General features: G+C 44.8%; 1 protein-coding gene across 1 annotated transcript in view; it reads left to right on the forward strand.

Moving 5' to 3' along the window:
- OSBPL10 (oxysterol binding protein like 10) overlaps positions 1 to 20916 on the forward strand; it is a 592524-nt gene that overhangs the window by 500504 nt on the left and 71104 nt on the right. Inside the window, exon 9 of the mRNA XM_040353085.1 lies at positions 14167 to 14353. Within this exon, the coding sequence (XP_040209019.1) occupies positions 14167 to 14353 (187 nt within the window). The remainder of the gene's footprint in view (positions 1 to 14166; positions 14354 to 20916) is intronic.

Raw genomic sequence — 20916 nt, forward strand, 5'->3', positions numbered from 1 at the left:
GTTGGTTCAGGGACCATTCGTTGTTCGAAAGTGTCTCTCGGCTTAATGTAGTCGGCCAACAAATTTTGTGCTGCCGGGATGTGCTGCCCTCAGATCTAACAGGTGCACTTGCGCCCATTCCAATATGGGGCGAACTTCCTCCAGAAGCGTGCGACTCCTGGTGCCTCCCTGTCTCTGGATATATGACACCGCTACTTTCCACAAAGGCCATGAGAGCCTGAAAGGCCGCCCTGAGCTCTAAAATATTTGACACTATGCCCTGAGCTCGAAAGTGCCACTGGCCTTGGGCTACTTGGTCCAGATAATGTGCTCCCCATCCCCTCTGGCTGGCATCCGATGTTACTACTTCTGGACTTGGGGGAACTATTGGTCTGAACTTCCTGAGGTTGAACGGGTGCATCCACCACCATACTGATTGCTTTACCCAACTTGGGATGTGAATGGTTTGAAGCATTGACGTTCCATTCCACTGCCTGAGAAAGGCGTTTTGTAAGACTCGCATGTGCCACTGGGACCACTGTACCATGGGTATGTTCGCAGACATGGACCCCAGGATACCGAGGCAGGCTCTGGCTGGTAGGCGTCTGGATGATAGAAGATTCTGCATCTTCTGGACTAAGGGCTTCAGCTTCTCTTGAGGGAGTTGTACCCGGTTCAGCCTGGTATTTAAAGCGGGAGTTCACCCGAAAAACAATTTTTAACATTAGATTGAGGCTCATTTTGTCAAGGGGAATCGGGTGTTTTTTTTTAAAATCGAAACAGTACTTATCGTTTTAGAGATAGATCTTCTTCTTCCGGGTATGGTCTTCGGGACTGGGCGTTCCTATTTGATTGACGATCACATACATCGCGTCACGAGTAGCCAAAAGAAGCCGAGCGTCGGTGAGGCTCTATACGGCGCCTGCGCACCGACGTTCGGCTACTTTCGGAAAATCGTGACGCAATGTATGCGACCGTCGGAAGCCTGTCGGAAGCCTGTCAATCAAATAGGAACGCCCAGTCCCACAGCCCATACCCGGAAGCGGCGGAGAAGATCTATCTCTAAAACGGTAATTACTGCTTCGATTTAAAAAAAAAAACACCCGATTCCCCTTGACAAAATGACCTCCACTTTAATTCTGCCCCTAGGAATTCCTTGACTTGCGTGGGCTGGAGACTGCTCTTTTTCCAGTTGACTAGCCACCCGAAGTCCTGCAGGGTCGTGAGCAATATTTTCCGGTGATGAGTCAAGGTCTCCTGATTTTCTGCCAGGAGCAGGATGTCGTCCAACTAATGATGCACTCGCAACCCCTTCTCCCTGAGAAGTTCGATCAGGAATAAGAGAACTTTGATGAATGTTCTGGGTGCTGAGGAGATGCCGAATGGGAGGCACTGAAATTGGAATTGACACTGATTGATTGAGAACCGAAGGAACTTTTGGAAGGCGGGATTAATCGGGACATGAAGGTAAGCATCCGATAAATCTACCGATAACATCCAGTCTTCCACATTCACCGCCAACAAAATGGATTGAAGGCTTTCCATTTTGAAGGCCTCTATTTTGATCTTCTTGTTGAGCCTTTTTAAGTCCAAGACTGGACGTAGGTCCCCTGTTTTCTTTCGTACCAAAAATAAAGGAGAATAAAACCCCCTCCCTTTTTGGCGCGGAGGTACTTCTATTATTGCCCCCTTTTGTATCAGCTCTGTTACATATTGTAGAAGCAACCTTCTTTTGTCTGGGGAAGATGGTACTTTGGTAGGCTGTAATGTGTTCTCTGGCAATGTGCCCATGAATTTCCATTTGTGACCGGTCTTGATAGTGGATAGTGTCCATGGATCTGTAACGTGACTTGCCCATATTTGTGCGAATCTCTTGAGCCTGGCGCCCACCTGAGCTGGGTGGGCGGGCGAACCCTCAAAAGGACTTCTGCTGTTCCCCAGCTGTGATAGCCTTGGCTTTCTGTACCCTTGTGAAGGAGGGTTGAGTATTCTTCCAGTCCCTCCTGAATTCCCTGCCGGGACGGTAGGATCTAACATCCCTGTACTTGTCAGGAAGATTACGCCTGTAAGCGGGACCTTTCTGGGACTTAGGTCTCCTATCGGAGGGGATCAGCACCGATTTTCCTCCCGTAACTTTGGAGATGGCTGAGTCCAGCTTTGCGCCAAATAAATTTGAGCCGTCATATGGAATTTTGCACCAGTTTGATTTTGATGCTGCATCCACTATCCAGGGCTTCAGCCATAAGGCTCTTCTTGCCATAACTAAGGCTAGCATTGCCCTTGCTGAAGATCTGATAATGTCGACTGAGGCTCCTGCCATGAAGTCGCCTGCCAACTGAATTTCCTGCAGGGAGGAGATTACTTTCTCCTGTTCGGCTCCTTCTAGAATGGACTTCTCAACGTTAGCCGCCCATGCAGAGATGGCTTTAGCTACTGCAGCCGTGGTGATAGCCGGCCTACAAGCGCCTCCTGCCGTGGAGTAAGCCTTCTTCAGTTCTAGATCGATTTTACGATCAAGTACATCCCGGAAGGTAACCGCATCTTCAATCGGCAGGGTAACGTGTCTAGCAAGTCGCATTAAAGATGAATCGACCGTAGGTGCATTGATCAGAGAATGGATTTTTTACTCCTTTAAGGGATACAATTTTGCAAACTTGTTGCTAAGACTAGGCCGCTTACCCGATCTCTCCCATTCATCCTTTATGAGGTCCTCCAGTTCTTTGATGAAGGCAAATAATTCAGGATCCCTTTTTAGTTACGGAAAATATTTCCGAACCTTCTGAGGTTCTGCCTTATCCTCCTCCCAGCCGATCGCTTCCTTGACTGAGCGGGCAAATGGTTCTACTAAACAGAAGAGGAAGCCTGACACTGGCTCACGATCCTCATTCTCGGAGAGTGTTTCTGAAACCTGGGCGTAACGGCCGGGTGCTGGCGACGTGCTTGGGGTAGGATCATCCACTAGAGGAGCCGTAGCTCCCAGAATTGACCCCCTTGGTGACTCTCTTAAGAGCTCCGTAGCTACTATGGCATCCGATTCCTTCTCTTTGGTTGCTTCGTTGAAGCAAAAGCGGCAAGCCAATTCTCCTGGCAAGGCTGGGGCCCCGCATACCCAGCAAGCGTTTGCCGCGGGGCGGGTATGATAGCTCCGTTCGTGGTGGGATGAAGGTGATCGTCTGCGGTGGGACCAACTATGACGGGAGCGGCTGTGACGCGAGCGGCTATGTCTTGAGCGATGATATCGAGAGGGTGATCTTGAGCGACTTCTGCTGGAAGCATGGCTTGATCTCCCTCTGTGCCGCGAACTTGTGTCTCTTGACCTGATGGGGCTACCAAAAAATGCAGCGTTAGTGGTCAGGCTCTCTTGTTTGTCTCTTCTCTACTTACCACCTTCTGGACAGCCTCTTACCTAGTTTGCTGGTGGTGGTCTGCGAGGGCAGTGGCCTCCATGAGGAGATAGCAGAGAGACAGCCTGGAAAAATGGGAAAAGAAGAGGGAAAGGAAGACCTTTAAATATATGTCCCCCATATATATATATATATATATATATATATATATATATATATATATAATTTTTTTTATTTTTTATTTAATTATATACATTTTTTTATTATTTTATTTTTTTTGTCAATAAATGCCTGGCCAGCTGGGCTGGGGACATCCCTGGTACATACCTAGTAGGGTTGTCCCGATACCACTTTTTTAGGACTGAGTACAAGTACCGATACTTTTTTTCAAGTAGTCGCCGATACCGAATACCGATACTTTTTTTAAAATGTGTCCCCAAATGCAGCGATGTCCCCCCACAGATGAAGCCATGTATCCCCCCATCCAGCCATTGTCTCCCCCCATCCAGCCATTGTCTCCCCCCCATCCAGCCATTGTCTCCCCCCCATCCAGCCATGAAAATTGTGTCAAGGCCCGGGGGGGTTTGGGTTGGGGGCGTGCACGGGGGTAAGCGATTTTTCACGGGCAATTTATCGGAGCAACAGCTGGTGTTGACACTTCTAGGTTTTGTGAGGCCTTAGGCAAAAATTATAGACATGAGGCCCTACTCAAATGTCACATCCTTTGCAGGGGTTAAGGAAGAACCCCAGGGTGGAACATCTTATTACTACTGCTGCTGCTTGTGTGGGTGGGATGTGTATTGCACCAATCACATGGGATGAATAGGAGAGGAGGGTCAGCAAGGATTGGCACAGTACACATCACACCCACACAAGCAGCAGTAGTAAGATGCTCTGCCTCAGGGTCCTTCCTGAACAAATGGGGGTGGGGATGGGACTGGGAACAATGGGTTAGGGGAGAAGGAGGGGGTAAAAAGGGGGAGTGAATATGAGATGAGTGATGGGTAGAGGAGAACTGGAGTGAAACTGGGGGATCCTGGTCTGTATAGGGATAAAAAAGGAGGAGGATTTGTGCTGGCATGGGGGGAGGGGAATAGATGGATGTCAATGGGACTGGTGCGGGATGGGGAATACTGTTGGTTGGTGAGAAATAGCCATAGTATAATACAAGCAAATAGGCTGGCAGGGAGGGGGAAAGAAAGAGAGTATGGCGGTGGGTGGTATGTACAGGAGGGGGCACAGAGTGTATGGCGGTGGGTGGTATGTGCAGGAGAGGGGCACAGATTGTATGGCAGTGGGCGGTACGTACAGGAGGGGGGCACAGAGTGAATGGGGGTGGGTGATATGTGCAGAAGGGGGGCACAGAGTGAATGGGGGTGGGTGGTATGTGCAGAAGGGGGGCACAGAGTGAATGGGGGTGGGTGGTATGTTCAGAAGGGGGGCACGGAGTGAATGGGGGTGGGTGGTATGTGCAGGAGAGGGGTGCAGATGGGTTGAAAGTATATAGTGTGAACAAGCCCTAATGCATTGCTCCAGCACTGCAGAGACCACTACTATGCACTGAGAAAGTGAAACACACACACACACAGCACCAGAACTGGCCTCGCACCTCCCTGCAGACATTTCTCTCACCCCCGGCATCTCAACACTCTTCCTCAAGTTGCTGCACACTAATAGCTCCCGGAAACTTGCAAAACCCTGCCAACTTACCACAATGCACATACCCTGCAGAATGGACTTGCGCTGCTTGTATCCCTCCCCGTGGGATAGCCGATCTCGGCCAATGAGCTCTCAGCGTCTCATTCATTCCCAGTGCTTTGAGGGTGGAAGAGCTGTTATGCCGTGTGGACGCAGAGAGATGATGTCATCCCTTTGCCTCTGATACCAGCGCTGTAAGGACGAAAGAGCTGTGATGTGGGGCGGGCGCAGAGAAGCGGGTGGCTTCTCTCATCCACATGCCTCTGATCCCCCAGGCTCTTTCACCTGCCCACTCTTGTGAAGCACCGGGCTCCCTCACCCGCGGCCCGGCTGCAGAGACGCAACGGCCCGGTAGTGGGCCACGGCCCGGGGGTTGGAGACCACTGGGTAAAGTACTACGGCCGGCCAGGAACATTACAGCTTTGAATAGCTTTGTAATGATTGGCGCCACGCTGCGTGTATAGACACTCCCCCTCGCTCGGGATTGGACAGTTCACCCGAGCAAGGGGGAGTGTCTATGCGTGGCGCAAATCATTACAGCTATTCAAAGCTGTAATGTTCCCGCCCGTATTACACAGTCAGCGGCGTAACGGCGGCGGATCGCAGCGGCGAATTGCGGCTCCGGTGGCGGCGGTCGGCGGCGGCGCGGCGCGGGGGGGGTTAAGTATTCTATTTGTGTATCGGGGCGGGGTATCGGCGTCTGACTACCGCCGAAAAAACTCGGAATCGGTCCCGATACCGATACTAGTATCGGTATCGGGACAACCCTAATACCTAGTGTATCTTTCACTCTGGCTAATGCAGAGCAGCAGCTTCCAGCACACAGCCATAGGGCTGTGTTTTTAAATTCGGTGGCGCCGTCGCGGTGCAAATGGCGCGTTCGCGCATGCGCAGAAGCGTCCCGCTCGCCCGGCGCCATCTTGGAAGAGGGCAGAGGGAACAGGCGGCGTCATCATTGTGCTGTGCACATGCGCAGAGCAGCGAGGAGAATGCGGCGGCGATATACAGATTATGGGGGTGCCAGAAGGACCACAAAGCTCAGTGAGAACTGATATATTAAAAACAGGTACCAGACATGATTAAAAACACTGGATGGCAGATGTAAAGAATATAAATAGAAAAGATAGGAAAAAAGTGGGGGCCACTGCGAGAATTGAAGCTTCTTTAAAGCTTACTACAGTTGTGCCAGTATACTTCCATGTGCCCCTGAGACCACCAGAACGGAGTTCCCTCCTTAAAAGCTCCTTTAGAGACTGTACAGGAGGGACTTCCAAACAGGAGAGGCTTAAACCTGCTGGAGCGATGTGCGGTAAGAGGCATTGCTTTGCATGTCCATCCAATCTGTCAGGTGAGGATAAAAAAAGAGAATGGTGCAGGGCGTCTCCCCTTCAAATTTATAGCTAACCAATCTTGTCAGGTTGTGGGGGCGGAGTCACAACCCAGTGTATGCTGCCATGAATGCGTCAGGAAACTGTTTTACTTAGTTCCCTGTCAGCAGGAATTAGCTTTTTATTCATAGGTGTACATGTCATATTTAATGTTTTTGGGCTCATAGTGGGGTAGTCTATGGAGGGAATCTGAAGCTATTTTGTTTGGGTATTAGGGGTATATAAGGTATGTTCACAGTAAAAAATTGCTATAGCTTAACAAAGAGGACCTTCCCTGAGAAATGTGCATTGTCTGCAGTAAATAAGCTATATTTACAAGGAGTGCTCGTCTTTCCTCAAGTTACTGTCAGGGAACCTAGTAGACCAGACTGTGTGACTGCACAGAGGAGACCAACAACGCATGTAGGTGAAAATATAATTTATTTAGAGTGAACAAACACACAACCACCTCCAACAGGACAAAGTGCAATAAATCAACCAATAAATAGTGATCCAAATATAACTATAGACAATATGTACAATAATGGGAGATACCAGAAATGTAGTAAAAGCCAGGCCAAGGTCATACACAAGGGGATATCAGCAGATGGGTAAGGATGGGAGACCAACAGGAACAGGGAGAGGGCGGAGGACAGGTATCCAAGGTAATCAGGAGACAGGAGGGACAGGTACAGGATGAGCTCGGGATAGGGATCAGGTCGGGTCAGATGCAGGGTCAGGATAGTAGGCTCAAGGTCAGATGAGAGAGATACCAAGGCAAGCATGTGAGGGCTCGCCGGGTATTTATAGGACTTCAGTGATTGTCCTCATGTGACAGGTGAGCGGAGGAAGCGCTGCCTGCCCCACACTGCCAGAATACACCCGCTGGTGGACGCCGGTACTACGGCCCATGGATCAGGCATTACCACCAGCAGGTGAGATCCTCTATCAAAGATACTGGCTGCAAGAGGACACCTGCTGGTGGACACTAGTACTGCAATCCATAGGACCAACAGCGCCACCAACGGGTGAAGCCTCTCCTGACAGTTACTGTGTCATATGGAGTTGAGATCATTACCAAGCTTGCTCTTGGCTACTATGACTAAAAATGCTAGCAATTTTCCAAGTTCAAAATGAATAGGTTTAGAAAACAGTGGGTCACTTGGTTCAGGCATGCCTCCCAACTTTTTGACAAAGAAATGAGGGACACCTATTACTATTGGTAAAAGTATGTAGGCATAGGACACCCACCCCCCGGATCACACCGAGCATTATACAAAAAATTAATAAAAATGATTAGTTAGACCCACAAGTGTTTTATTTTACCACTACTATTCCTTTATATTGGCTTTTGAAATTTACAAATACAGCAATTTGGAAATTGGATGAAAGGTTTAACACTTGGAAACACTTTTTGAAAGATAAATAGTGAATTTTATATACAAATCGTGTTTCCCCGAAAATAAGCCTGGGTCTTATATTAATTCTGGCAACAAAAGACACAGTAGGACTTTTTTTGGGGTAGGCCTTATCATTCCATGTGCTGTCGTCTCTACCCCTCTCCCTTCCTGCCTGTCAGGAATCCCCTGTTTAAAAGTGCTTGTAAAATACTAGAATCCACTCCATTACAGTATCACACAATGCAAACTGTGTATGTTTCCACAATCCAACTGTGCCACATACCTTATTATAGTGCTGCTGGGCACTTCCATGACCCGCCGGAGCGCCGCAGAGGGAGAGGGGCCCCAAATCCTGACAGCTTGGAGAAGAGGAAAACAGCCTCTGGGCATTTCCATTGCCCCGCTGGACCTCTCCTCCCCGCTCCGAGCACTGCAGAGGGGGGACCGAAATCCGCCAAGCGACGCTATACCGAAGGTACTTGGCACAATTGGATCACACAAACACACACAGTCTACACACTACACTACTGCAACAAAGTGCATTCCAGCACTCTACCAGAACTTTAAACTAGGGCTTATTTTTGGGGTAGGGCTTATATTACAGCCCTTCCCACAAATCACAGTAGGTCTTATTTTCGAGGAAACACGGTATATAGATCAGACCAAACTGAGGGACAAATAAGGAGGAAAGAGGGGCAGAGGTACTTTGTTCCAAATCAGGGACAGTCCCTCGAAATCAGGGACAGTTGGGAGCTATGGGTTCAGGGGAGTACTGGATGGCACATTAAACCAAGCAGCCCTTTTACAGCAGAGACAAATTTCTGGTCTAATGAAAGCATACCATGCAAAGTTAGCCACACCATGGCTTCTCATTGATTGCTAGATTGTTCCAAAATTACACAGTTTGTTGTGATGCATCTTTATGTATTTTTTAAAATAAACTTTCTTTACATGTGTTGGCTTTCAGTTACGTGACATCTCAAAACCACAATCGAAATTGGACCTGAAACACTTCCCTCTGATAAATGCTGTGATTGCAGGTTTATACAGGGATCAGAACATTATGGCCCGGATTCACAAAGCACTTGCGCCGACGTATCTCGATATACGCCGCATAAGTGCAAATATGCGCTGTCGTATCTGTGCGCCGTGCCCACAAAACTAGATACGCCTGAAAATAGGCTTCATCCGACTGACGTAACTTGCCTACGCCGGCGTAGCGTGGGCGCATATTTACGCTGGACACATGTGTCGCTCCCATTGATTTTCTATTCAAATATGGAAATGAGGGAGATACATCGATTCACGAACGTACTTGCGCCTGGCGCATAATATACACGGTTTGTGTAAGTCGTACGTCCGGCGCAAAGTTATTCCCCATATATGAGGCTCAACCCATGCAAAGGTATGGACAAGGGAACTCAAGCCGTCGTATTTTACGTTGTTTATGTTGTACGTGAATATGGCTGGGCGTAGGTTACGTTCACGCCATAGGCAGTGACCGTCGTATCTTAGGCATTCGTTCCGACGTGATTCTGAGCATGCGCACTGGGATGCGTCCACGGGACGGTGCATGCGCCGTTCGTTATTTGTATCTGGCTGAGACTCAGCCCATCATTTGCATGGGGTCACGCCTCATTTGCATGGCTCACGCCCACTTCCACTTACGATGACTTACGCCTAAGAAACCCAGCGCAGATTTGGTTGCAAGTGCTTTGTGAATTTGGTGCTTGCTTCTCTGCGCTACGTCGGCGTAGCATATATGAGATACGCTACGGCGGCATAAATATGCGCCGATGTCTGTGAATCCGGGCCATAGTATCTTCACTTGAGGCCAGCAGGCCAGTATACTCTTAGTTCTACCCAAAAGCCCAGTCCTCTCCTGGATTGTTTGCCAATGCACCTACATTATTATTTTTTCTAGAATGTGAAATTGTTCCTTGTATATACTGTATCCCTTTTTGAATTTCATTTTGCAGAACTTTTGTGAATATTATGGCATGAGATACAAGGAAATGCATTTTCATAATAGAATTGAATTATTCATATCAGGTTAATTAGGCACAAATCAACTGCCCCTTAAGAAGCAGAACACTAAATTGTGAGAACAATGTTAAGCCAAATTTTTTGTGATAGTTATGTCTTATTTATATGAATATTACACTCATTTATCTTATACAAGGTTCATGGAACTGTCACTTGCAAACATCTTTGGTTAAAAGTGGCTAGTCATCAAAATGTTCTGTGCAGTCTCAGAGCATTTCTAAGCTTTCTACTTTTTTGGCAAGTAAGGGAAAAGTAATAATGTGTACTGAAGGACAGAATTAAATCCCAACTCCAGCCAAAAATCACTATTGGAGAGGGCAGAAAATAATTAGTCGAATGGAAAACTAAGAAACAAAAACAAATTTGAATGTATTGTAATACTTTGTACTTATTGGCCCAGATTCAGGTACATTTGCGCTCTATTTTCGGAGGCGCAGGGCAACGATTTTTCCCTGCGCCCCCGCAAATATTTTGCGCTGCCCTCGATTCACGGAGCAGTAGCTCCGTAAATTGCGAGGGCGCGCCGGCAAAATTGCCCGGCGTAAGCACGCGCAATGTAAATGATCCCGCCGGGGGCGGGAATCATTTAAATTAGGCGCGCTCCCGCGCCGAGCGTAGAGCGCATGCTCCGCCGGGAAACTTTCCCGACGTGCATTGCGGCAAATGACGTTGCAAGGGCATCATTTGCTTCAAAGTGAACGTGAATGGCGTCCAGCGCCATTCACGAATCACTTACGCAAACAACGTAGATTTCAAATTTCGCGACGCGGGAACGACGGGTATCCTTAGCATTGGCTGCGCCTGCTATTAGCAGGAGCAGCCTTACGCTAAGCACGCCGTACGGAAACGACGTAACTTGCGTACGCAGGGCCCGCGCAACAATTGTGAATCGGTGTTAGTATGCAATTTGCATACTATACGCTGATCACAATGGGAGCGCCCCCTAGCGGTCAACGCAAGAATGCAGCCTAAAATCAGCAGAGCCTTATGCCACGCAGATTTTAGGCTGCAGTCGGCGTTACGATGTTCCTGAATCAGGAGCATTCATAACGCCGGAGCAAGTAAGCAATTGCGCTGCGTAACCTATGGTTACACAGGCGCAATTGCTTCTTGAATCTGGGCCATTGTATATTATCTTTGAAGGAAAAAAAAGAAAAAGATATTTGGATTGCACTAAAGTCTATGGCCCAGATTCTCAAAAGAGATACGACGGCGCATGTCCAGATACGTCGTCGTATCTCTGCCTAGCGCCATCGTATCTATGCGACTGATTCTTAGAATCAGTTACGCATAGATATTCATTAGATCCGACAGGCGTAAGTCTCTTACGCCGTCGGATCTTAACTGCAATTTTTTTTTTGCCCGCTGGGTGGCGCTTCGATTTTCCCGTCAAATATGCAAATTAGCTAGATACGCAAATTCCCGAACATACGCGCGGCCGACGCAGTACAGTTACAACGTTTACGTTAGGCTTTTGCCGGTGTAAAGTTGCCCCAGGGTCTATGAGGCGCAGCCAATGTTAAGTATGGCCGTCGTTCCCGCGTCGAAAATTTACGTCGTTTGCGTAAGTTGTCCGTGAATGGGGCTGGACGTCATTTACGTTCACGTCGAAACCAATGACGTCCTTGCGACGTCATTTGGAGCAATGCACACTGGGATATTTGACGGACAGCACATGCGCAGTTCGTTCGGCGCGGGGACGCGATTCATTTAAATGAAACACGCCCCCTACCCACCAAATTTTTATTCCGCCGGGTGATTTACGATACGCCGCCGCAACTTTACAGGCAAGTGCTTTGTGAATAAAGCACTTGCCTGAGAAACTTTTTTTTTTTATAATTGCTTCTTTTCTTTATTTTTTCAAATTGCACCACATACATAAAAACAAATAACAATGACAAAAAAAAGAATACAAAAAATACATCACTTGCCTGAAAAACTTGCGGCGGCGTAACGTAAATGAGATACGTTACGCCCGCACAGAGATACGCCGATCTCTGTGAATCTGCCCCTATATACGCTATATTACAAAAAGTATTGGGACGTTTGCCTTTACACACACAGGAGATTTAATGGCACCACAGTCTTCGCCCCTAGGGTTCAATTTTGAGTTGTCCCACCCTTTGCAGCTGTAACAGCTTCAACTCTTCTGGGAAGGGGTGGAATTTTAGGACCAAAAGCGGTAACCCCGAGCCAGACTCTGGACCGCCTCAGAGTCCACAGGCACAAGTTACTTACCTGGATCCTGCGATGACACCGCGCTGTGTGATCGAGCGGTGTCCTGCTCGCTCAATTCACAGTGCCAAGTGCTGCCGAGCTCCGTTCCCGGCGACGTTATGACACGGGGGAGGAGATCGGCACCAAATTTAAAAAAGTAAATAAACACAATACACATACAGTACACATGCAGTATACTGTAATCTTATAATTACAGTACTGTATGTAAAAAATACACACCCCTTGCCCCTAATGGTCTGCCCAGTGTCCTACATGCACTTTTATAAAATAAAAACTGTTCTTTCTGCTTGGAAACTGGAGATTGTCCATAGCAACCAAAAAGTGTCCCTTTATGTCAAAAGTGGTTTTAGACCAGCTAGAAAACAGCGATAATAAATTAGAATCACTTGCAGAATTGAGCGATATCAAATTGTGGGAAAATTTGTCATCAAAAAATTTAAAGTAATAATTTTTATTATTATTATATTATTTGTTATAATTATTTAAATGTATTTATTGTATTATTTATGATTTTGTGTTTCAAATTTTATTATACCCGGGATGTCTACTAGACTCTTGTTTGTACAGATTTAAGTGAGTTATTTCTAAGAATTACAGGCCTACAATATAAAACGCCAAATTTAGCATGCAAAATAATGGTACCGTATTTAGCACCTAAAATCTGAATTAATCATACCGCCAGGGAGGTTAATGGACCTTGTTTTGTGCACCAGTCCAAACCATTTGGTGGAGGGGGGATTATGATGTGAGGTTGTTTTTTAGGGGTTTTGGTTGGCCCCTTAGTTCCAGTGAAGGGAAATCTTAAGGTGTCAGCATACCAAGACATTTTGGACAATTTCATGCTCCCAACTTTGTGGGAACAGTTTGGGGATGGCCCCTTCCTGTTTCAACATGACTGTGCACCAGTGCACAAAGCAAGGTCGATAAAGACATGGATGAGCAAGTTTGGGCTGGAGGAACTTGGCATTGTGATCCAGGTCTCCTCATCCACATCAGTGCAAATACGCTTCTGGGAGAATGATCAAACATTCCCATAGACACACTCCTAAACCTTGTGGACAGCCTTCCCAGAAGGGCCAACTTAATATTGACCTCTACGGACTCAAACTGGGATGCCATTAAAGTTCATCTGCGTATAAAGGCAAATATAGTGTACCATCAGATAACACCTTATGATCCACATGTTATGTTTGGCAATGTTCTAATTTGTTTAAAGTGGTTTTAGAGGCTGAAGGTTTTTTTTTATTTTATTTTCATGCATTCTATGCATGGTGATTATTTTGAAGGTCAATAAAGGTAATTTGTATCTTCCCTTTTGTTTGTTTTCTGATACCATGCACCAAACCTTTTAGACACACTTCGTATATTTGCATTGGTGTTCATTGGGAGCGATATATTTACATTGATGTTTAGTGGAAACAATATTTCTGGATTTGTGTTCAGTGGTAATTATTCCCCATGCCCATATAGTTTATTGAAGTCTCTGAGTAAAGATATTTGCTCCAGTGGTGTCATGCTGCTGTATCTCAGTAGTGCTGTAGCAGCGGTAGCCAATGGTAAAAAAAATCTGGGGACCTCACATTGAACTTTAAAGCTTAGGGGATCCCCTGTGCAAATCCTGCCTCATGATACAGTTTCCTTTGTGTCTACCAGAGCAGAAGACTGTCTGGAAACAGTAGGAATTCTGCCATTTTTGTGTAATGCCTCCAGTATCTCATACAATATTCTTGCCTTGTCTCAGGTATGAATGGCCCTGGGTTACACTATAAATCTTTTCTCTTTTCTCAATGTCTAGTTTAGATATTGCACAGCATATAACCTAAAAAAGCAACTGATAATGTTCTTTTACTGTATACTTGAAAAATATTCTAATGTAATGTAATTTGTCTTGCCTAAGAAAAAAGATGACAGTGTAATCTTTTCTGACACATTACCACAGATACTTCCTTTGAGAATGGTGGGGGGGGGGGGCATTTGTAAAGGAAGCATTATATAATTGATTTCTTAGACTTCATTATTGCAGCAGTAGATTTTATTGAGGGATATTTTACATCTAACAGCCTGCTCCTTTGTGTGCACTTTTCTCTCACTCAGGGGTACTCAAGTTGATGGAATATGGAGAAGAATACATATTTACTCTTCCTAGTGCCTACGCTCGTTCTATACTCACAGTTCCCTGGGTGGAGCTGGGAGGTAAAGTCAATATAACTTGTGCCAAGACGGGCTACGCTGCCACCGTCACATTCCACACAAAGCCTTTCTACGGAGGAAAAGTTCACAGGTAATGGCCAGTCATACACAAATTTAACTATCACAAGCATGTGAAATTTTACAGTCATTGTCAGCTCGGATCAGCGGATGTTATAACAGCTGATGCTTCCAAGGCATATTAATATTGATTTTAGATTGGAGGCCTTCTGAAATTGTTATGGAATTAAAATATGGGAGTTGTTGAGGGAAAAAAATTGAGGTCACCAGGATTTCGTGTTTCAAATTCTTGCATGAATAGTGTTTTTTCATTGGGGATCCACCGGGATTGCCAACCAATACATTTTTATGGAAAAGTAACTAGGAAATTATAGATGGTTTACACTCTTTACCACACTGAACTGCTCACACTGACAGTTTTGTCTCATTTAGTAACTGTTATTATAGTCATAATTTCTAATAATATTTATTAGTGCTGTATAGTTGTATTTTAGTGATGATATTACATCACATTATACACTGCTCAAAAGAATTTAAGGAACACTTTTTAATCAGACTATAGCATCAAGTCAATTGAACTCCTTCATTTTTTTGGAGCAGTGTGTATGAGGCCAGGTTCACACTTATGCGATTTGGATGCGGGTTTCCCCACATCCAATTCTTATGACAGGAGAGTGTGACCGGCTCTCAATAGAGCGGGTTCACACATCTCTGGGGCAGCCACGGAGCGCACTGCAGAAGGGTCCTGTTTATCTTTGGCTTCGCTTTAGGTCCGAATTCAGGCAAATATTTGCACATAATTCGTACCTGAAGCGGTGAACGGTGAACGGGGACGCACCGGACCCCTTGTTGTGAGCCTCACCGCACATAGTGTAAACCCAGCCTTAATGTTGCAGCATCAGTGTTGACAAGCACTGCAGCGTGTGTTCAGCGTGATCTGAGCTTCTTTAAAACAATATACATACTTTCTATATGAAATACACTCCACTGTTTGCATTTAGGACTCAATTAGACCTCTGCATTCTGGTTCGTGGATGCACGCACCTTAACACAAAGTGGGGTTGATTTACTAAAACTGGAGAGTGCAAAATCTGGTGCAGCTCTGCATAGAAACAGCTTTCCACTTTTTTTTTCTCAAAGCTTAATTGTACAAGCTGAAGTTAGAAGCTGATTGGCTACCATGCACAACTGCACCAAATTTTGCACTCTCCAGTTTTAGTAAATCAACCCAATTATGTTTTACGTTAATCTGCATTGCAGAACGATGAACCTGAATTCAAAAAGTGAAAATTTGCAGTGTTATTGGGAACATCTAAAATGTTAAATGTGTCTAAGCAGTATTGTGTAAAATGCACCTCATTTGTCTTGAATTCCTACGGAAAAATAGCAGTGCACTTCCTGGTATGTGAGGGTGTCTAGGCACTTCTCTGCGTACATCCTCTTCGATTTATATCTGCAGTGTGAAATGGTATGCTAGTGTGCATTGTAAGTTAGTAATGGGGAAGGATCAGCTCAGGGAGACCACAGGCAAAATTGGTGACTCGTCTTTTGCCCTCTGCCTGCCTTATTTGGTCATGTCTTCCTAAATTCAGTTGCTGTTTAAGATAACCCATTCAAATGAATGGGCTGTCAACTAGCCAGAACAGGAAGAAAATCGGATGACCAGCATTTTTGCTGATGCAGCACACCACAACCAGCAGTATTGCATTACCATGCAGAAACAAGAAAAAAATGATCTGGAACATACATCGTGGCCCACCTCCATCCCGGGTTATACATATAAAGACAAAAAAAAGAGTGGTCATGGGACTGAATGAGGTGGGTCACAGACTAGGCACAACTAGGAGTAAGAAGATCCATATATTATAAAATACTATACGTATATAATAATCATGAAAATATCACAACAAAATGCACAATTGATCCGTAAATGAATAAATGTATTGTAACATCAATGAATCTCTATGCGTTTCACTAGGGTCCACTCATCAGGAGTTTGATGCGGCAATTCATCTATGAAAAACAAAAAATTATATATATAATAAGAAAAGTACGATGAGTTTGAGTATGTATGAAGGCTGGGGGAAACAGGTGGGTCGGAAACCTGAAAGTGATGCCAACACTGGACCAGACGGGGGGGAGGATTATGCACCCCTCAGACAAACACAGACTAGCCTCCGGCCAGCCTTACACTTGTAGTCAGAGTCTTCAAGTAGGATATGCGATAACCCTAACAACCAAGGCCTGAGATGCTTCCTGATGACGCATTAAGTTGCGAAATGCATAGAGGCTGCGGGACCATTGCCAGCTCGTCATGTCCAGTCTGAGTATAACGAGACTGGGAACGCAGTCGACAAAGTGAGGCATCACACGTGCGGACCAGGACATACTCGTACATTTGTATACTCCTATTTATGGCTGGATTAGCTCAGTGCCAGCTCCCAGGCAATTTTACATGTGAGTGCAATGACTATATATGTTTTAATCATAATAAATTATTTGATATACTACACCATGATAGTCTTTTATATGTTACATGAGTGGATATAGAACAAGACTACAACCAAAGCATTGGGAGTGATTGCTGATAAACCTGAGAGAGGGAGTGGTTATCCATATGAACCAAAGGCAGATTTCTGGGTCCATCTGGTGAGTGGCCATTTTATCCGGTGACGGTGTAGGCACTATTTGCGGCAAAGGAGGAAACATAGCTGGGCATCACTGCAAGAAATTATTTATTAAAGACTTTCTTAGCACATATACATATATATATATTTTTTTTATATATATATTGTTTTCGTTTATAACACATTTACTTGCTTTCTTGGGGCACATTCAATCTGTGGATTGTAATAGTAGCATATTTGAAATCTTTTTGGATTTATTTCACATTTTTTTGATGGATTGAGAAATTCATATGTTATAGTTTGGCACAGGGCACTGTATTGGTATTTATTGCACACTATTTGTTGATTGTTTGCACATTAATTAATAATCATAGACACATGTACATACTTTGTTTTTTGAGTAACAAGTTCACAGGATCAGTCGTGGTAAAATGTTTATATAAATATAAGTTAGCACAATTTACTTCACAAATACACAAGGCCTGAGGTGTGCCTTGGCCTAGATGGTCAGTATGCATGAATAGAGGGCAAGAAGACATGTATTTTGGTGAAGAAGGGTAGGTAAAATCTGTCAAGTAGAGTTGCCTGCGCCCGGTTGGCAACAATATATGTATCTGGTAAGTATCCGCTATGACAGGAGAAACCCACGACTCATGACATGGTGATAAGAAGGAACCCCCTATTGAACCTGTAAAGCTTCCCAGAACCCAACTAAACGTCCCGTGAAAGATTGAAATATGAGCCTGATGCCTGAGACAACTCAGACATGAGAATGAACTGCCTGTGAATGAAAGGATACATGGGGGAAAGGGAACAAGGGCTGGCCCGAAGAGCCCCTGCAAATAATGGCTGAGAAGATCGAAATACTACAAACGGATACCAGTGAAGCAGCTCTGTGAAATTCCCATAACCCTTGGCCTACCCATACTTGGTATGGGGAAGTGAGAGGGTGAGTTGCAAAAATGGACAAGCTGGCAGGAGTCTGAAGTGCTGGATACCTGATGATATGTTGATGGAGTAGGCGGATAAGGCCAATGCGTTATGGCAATGCATCGTTAAACATGGAGAACCCATGCCAGACACAAAACACTGGTCCCACCTGATTCGATCAGGTCGTGCTTCTGCCTGTAACCTGACAACCGAGTCTGAGTCCTGAACCGAGGAAGGCGGGCCATGCGTCATCCCAGGGAATAAGTCTCATGGCATGATTTAGTAATACCCAAGTGACTGAAAGCCCCCCCTTCTTGGAACAGGCTGGGGATCGGAAAAAAGATGACTGGACTGACGTCCCTGAGCAGTTCTCCAGGCAACATCCTAGACAAGAGATTAGAACCAAGACTGGAACCCAGAATCGTGATGACGTTTGCCCAAACCTACCACTTGTGGACCGTCAAGGGGATGTTTCTCAGCAAAACACTCTGAGAGAGCCTATAAATCCTTGGGCGACAACCAGGGCCTCCATGCAACAGGACATCAACTGAAAGAAATTGATGACTGCTTCCGACCCAAGGGTAAGCCCAGTGGTGAAATGGCATTTGCACCAATTATCTTGTGCTGAATCGCCAGACCATGAACGAATACCTTGATGAAAAATGTTTCCGCAGGAAAGAGCAGCCAAAAATAACAAACAATATTTGAACTTGCCACTAGGCACCCTGGAGGCCCGACCCCTCAACCTTCAAAATGAAGTCAAAGAAACCAGACCAAGCACCCCTGGAAAATACTGCCTCCAGTAACTAGATTGGTAATGAAAACATGACTGTCTGCTGAAGCCAAGATACTTCAACAAACCTAGCAAGGAAAAATATGATACTGCGCTAACTAACTAAACAAACAAAGAATAAGTGAGCTGCAACAAAAATTGTGATATACACACAATGTACATAAGAGAAGAAAAAATCAGTTGCGCTAAACCATAAGTGAGTAAAAAAATAAGTGAGTAAAAAAATAAATTGATATAAATAATGTCCATAAAGTCCAATGGGCAAAAAAATGTAGTGTAAGTTCACATCACGTGAGTGAGATATTAAATGAAAAAATATTATTAAATTCCATACACAACGTGACTAGCAAATATAGAGTCCTCCACCAGTGAAATGGATAAATAATTGATTATGCGCTTACCAGATAGGCAAGCAAACAAGGCTTGCAGCTGGAACCGCCAGCTAGGGTCTTTATCAGGAACTGCCGCTGACACTCTAGATGGTGATCCTCCAAATGTGTGGATAAGATGGAAATCCAAGGTACATGAAAAAAATCTCATATAGTGATGTACCGCAAATAAAACTCAAATTATAGTAGCACACCAAGGAAAAGCCACCACCGATAGGTATCACCAAATAGGGGGGACTCTTACCAGACACATAAAAACAAACAGCTTGTGGCCAAACCCAGCCAGGGCCTTTAGAGAAATTGCCTCCAATTCACCAGCCACAGCGTCGGAACTCTCACAAGCAGCCTCAAGGGTCTCTTGAAGATCTACAAGCCTTTATGGAGTTTCTAAACAACAACTCTAGGGGCATTCATTTAGACTTCGAGGCTAGCCAATCCAGTATTAGTTTTTTGGATTTGAAAATTTTCATCTTGGATAATGAATTTATTACATCTACTCATTTCAAAAAAACCGACCGCAATTCATATATTCCAGTTGACAGCTGTCATCACAAGTCCTGGTTACAGTCCGTTCCCAAGAGCCAATATCTGAGAATTAGGCGCAATTGTACTGATCATCAGGAGTTCCTCAATCAAAGTGGACTCTTGACTGAAAGGTTTTTAGAAAAAGGTTATTCATTAGGCCCGCTTATGGCCACTTTGGAGGAGGTTAAAGTACTGGATAGAGAAACTCTTCTTACCACGAAACCTCCCAAAGAAAATAATTTATCTATGGTTCCATTTCTCACTACCTTCTCGACTCAACATCACAGTGTAAAACAACTAGTTAAAAAACATTGGCATATCTTGAAAAACGATTCCATACTTGGGCCTGTCTTACCCTCTGTACCACAGGTCATCTTCAGAGGTGCTTCCGCACTGAGACATAGATTGGCCCCTAACGTTATTGAACCTCCTCCCCCAAGGATGACATTTTTGGATTCCTACACAGGATTTTATCAATGTAGGAACTGCCGGGTGTGCTCCCTTAATGGGTGCACACATAGACGGACTCATGTTTTTACTTCCACATCCACCTCAGAGGAGCATAAGATTAAACCATTCATTACCTGTTCCACTGAGGGGGTAGTTTACTTGCTCCAATGCCCGTGCGGGCTGCAATACATCGGCAGAACCAAGAGACCCCTTTCGGTTAGGCTCAATGAGCATATTACGAACATCCTTAATGGATTCGCCAACCATTCAGTGTCTAAACATTATTTACTATCACACAACAAAGACCCCTCTAAAACGTTTTTTTTTGGGGATTGACAAATATACCCCACACTGGCGGGGGGGCTCTTTGGTTAGGAGTATTTCAAGACTTGAAATGGCTTGGATTCACAAGGTTAAATGCTACATCCCTCATGGACTAAACGTGGAGGTAGACGTTAATGCATTTATTAATAATTCTTAAATAATTCTCAAATATTTATAAATATTGTTGCTAAGGTGTTTTTATTTCATCTTTTAAAGCCCTTTTTGTTGGTCTCTGCCCTATGTAAACTAGAGTCGAGCCCAACATAGGCTTTATATCTGTGGGCCTTTAATGGGGTGAGCCTCACTTTTATATATAATATGATTATTTTTTTCATCAATTTTTATTTTTATAATTATATTTATTTTCATTTTTTATTATTGATTTAATTTCCCTACATTGATATATACCTCAAACGTTATTTTCTGGCCAATAGGCGGTCTGGATTTTAGGGTGATGTCTGTAAATACTTGGTATGGCCTTATTAAATAGGGCATTAAGGCTTTTTCTACCTGCCTTTACTGATTATTGTCTCTCTAATTAGTGCTCTGGCCCATTTAAGGGGTTTCTTCTTTGCATGTTATTTTTGTCATCTGCAAT

Source organism: Rana temporaria, chromosome 5 (genome assembly GCF_905171775.1).
Source record: "Rana temporaria chromosome 5, aRanTem1.1, whole genome shotgun sequence".
Classification (NCBI taxonomy): Eukaryota; Metazoa; Chordata; class Amphibia; order Anura; family Ranidae; genus Rana; species Rana temporaria.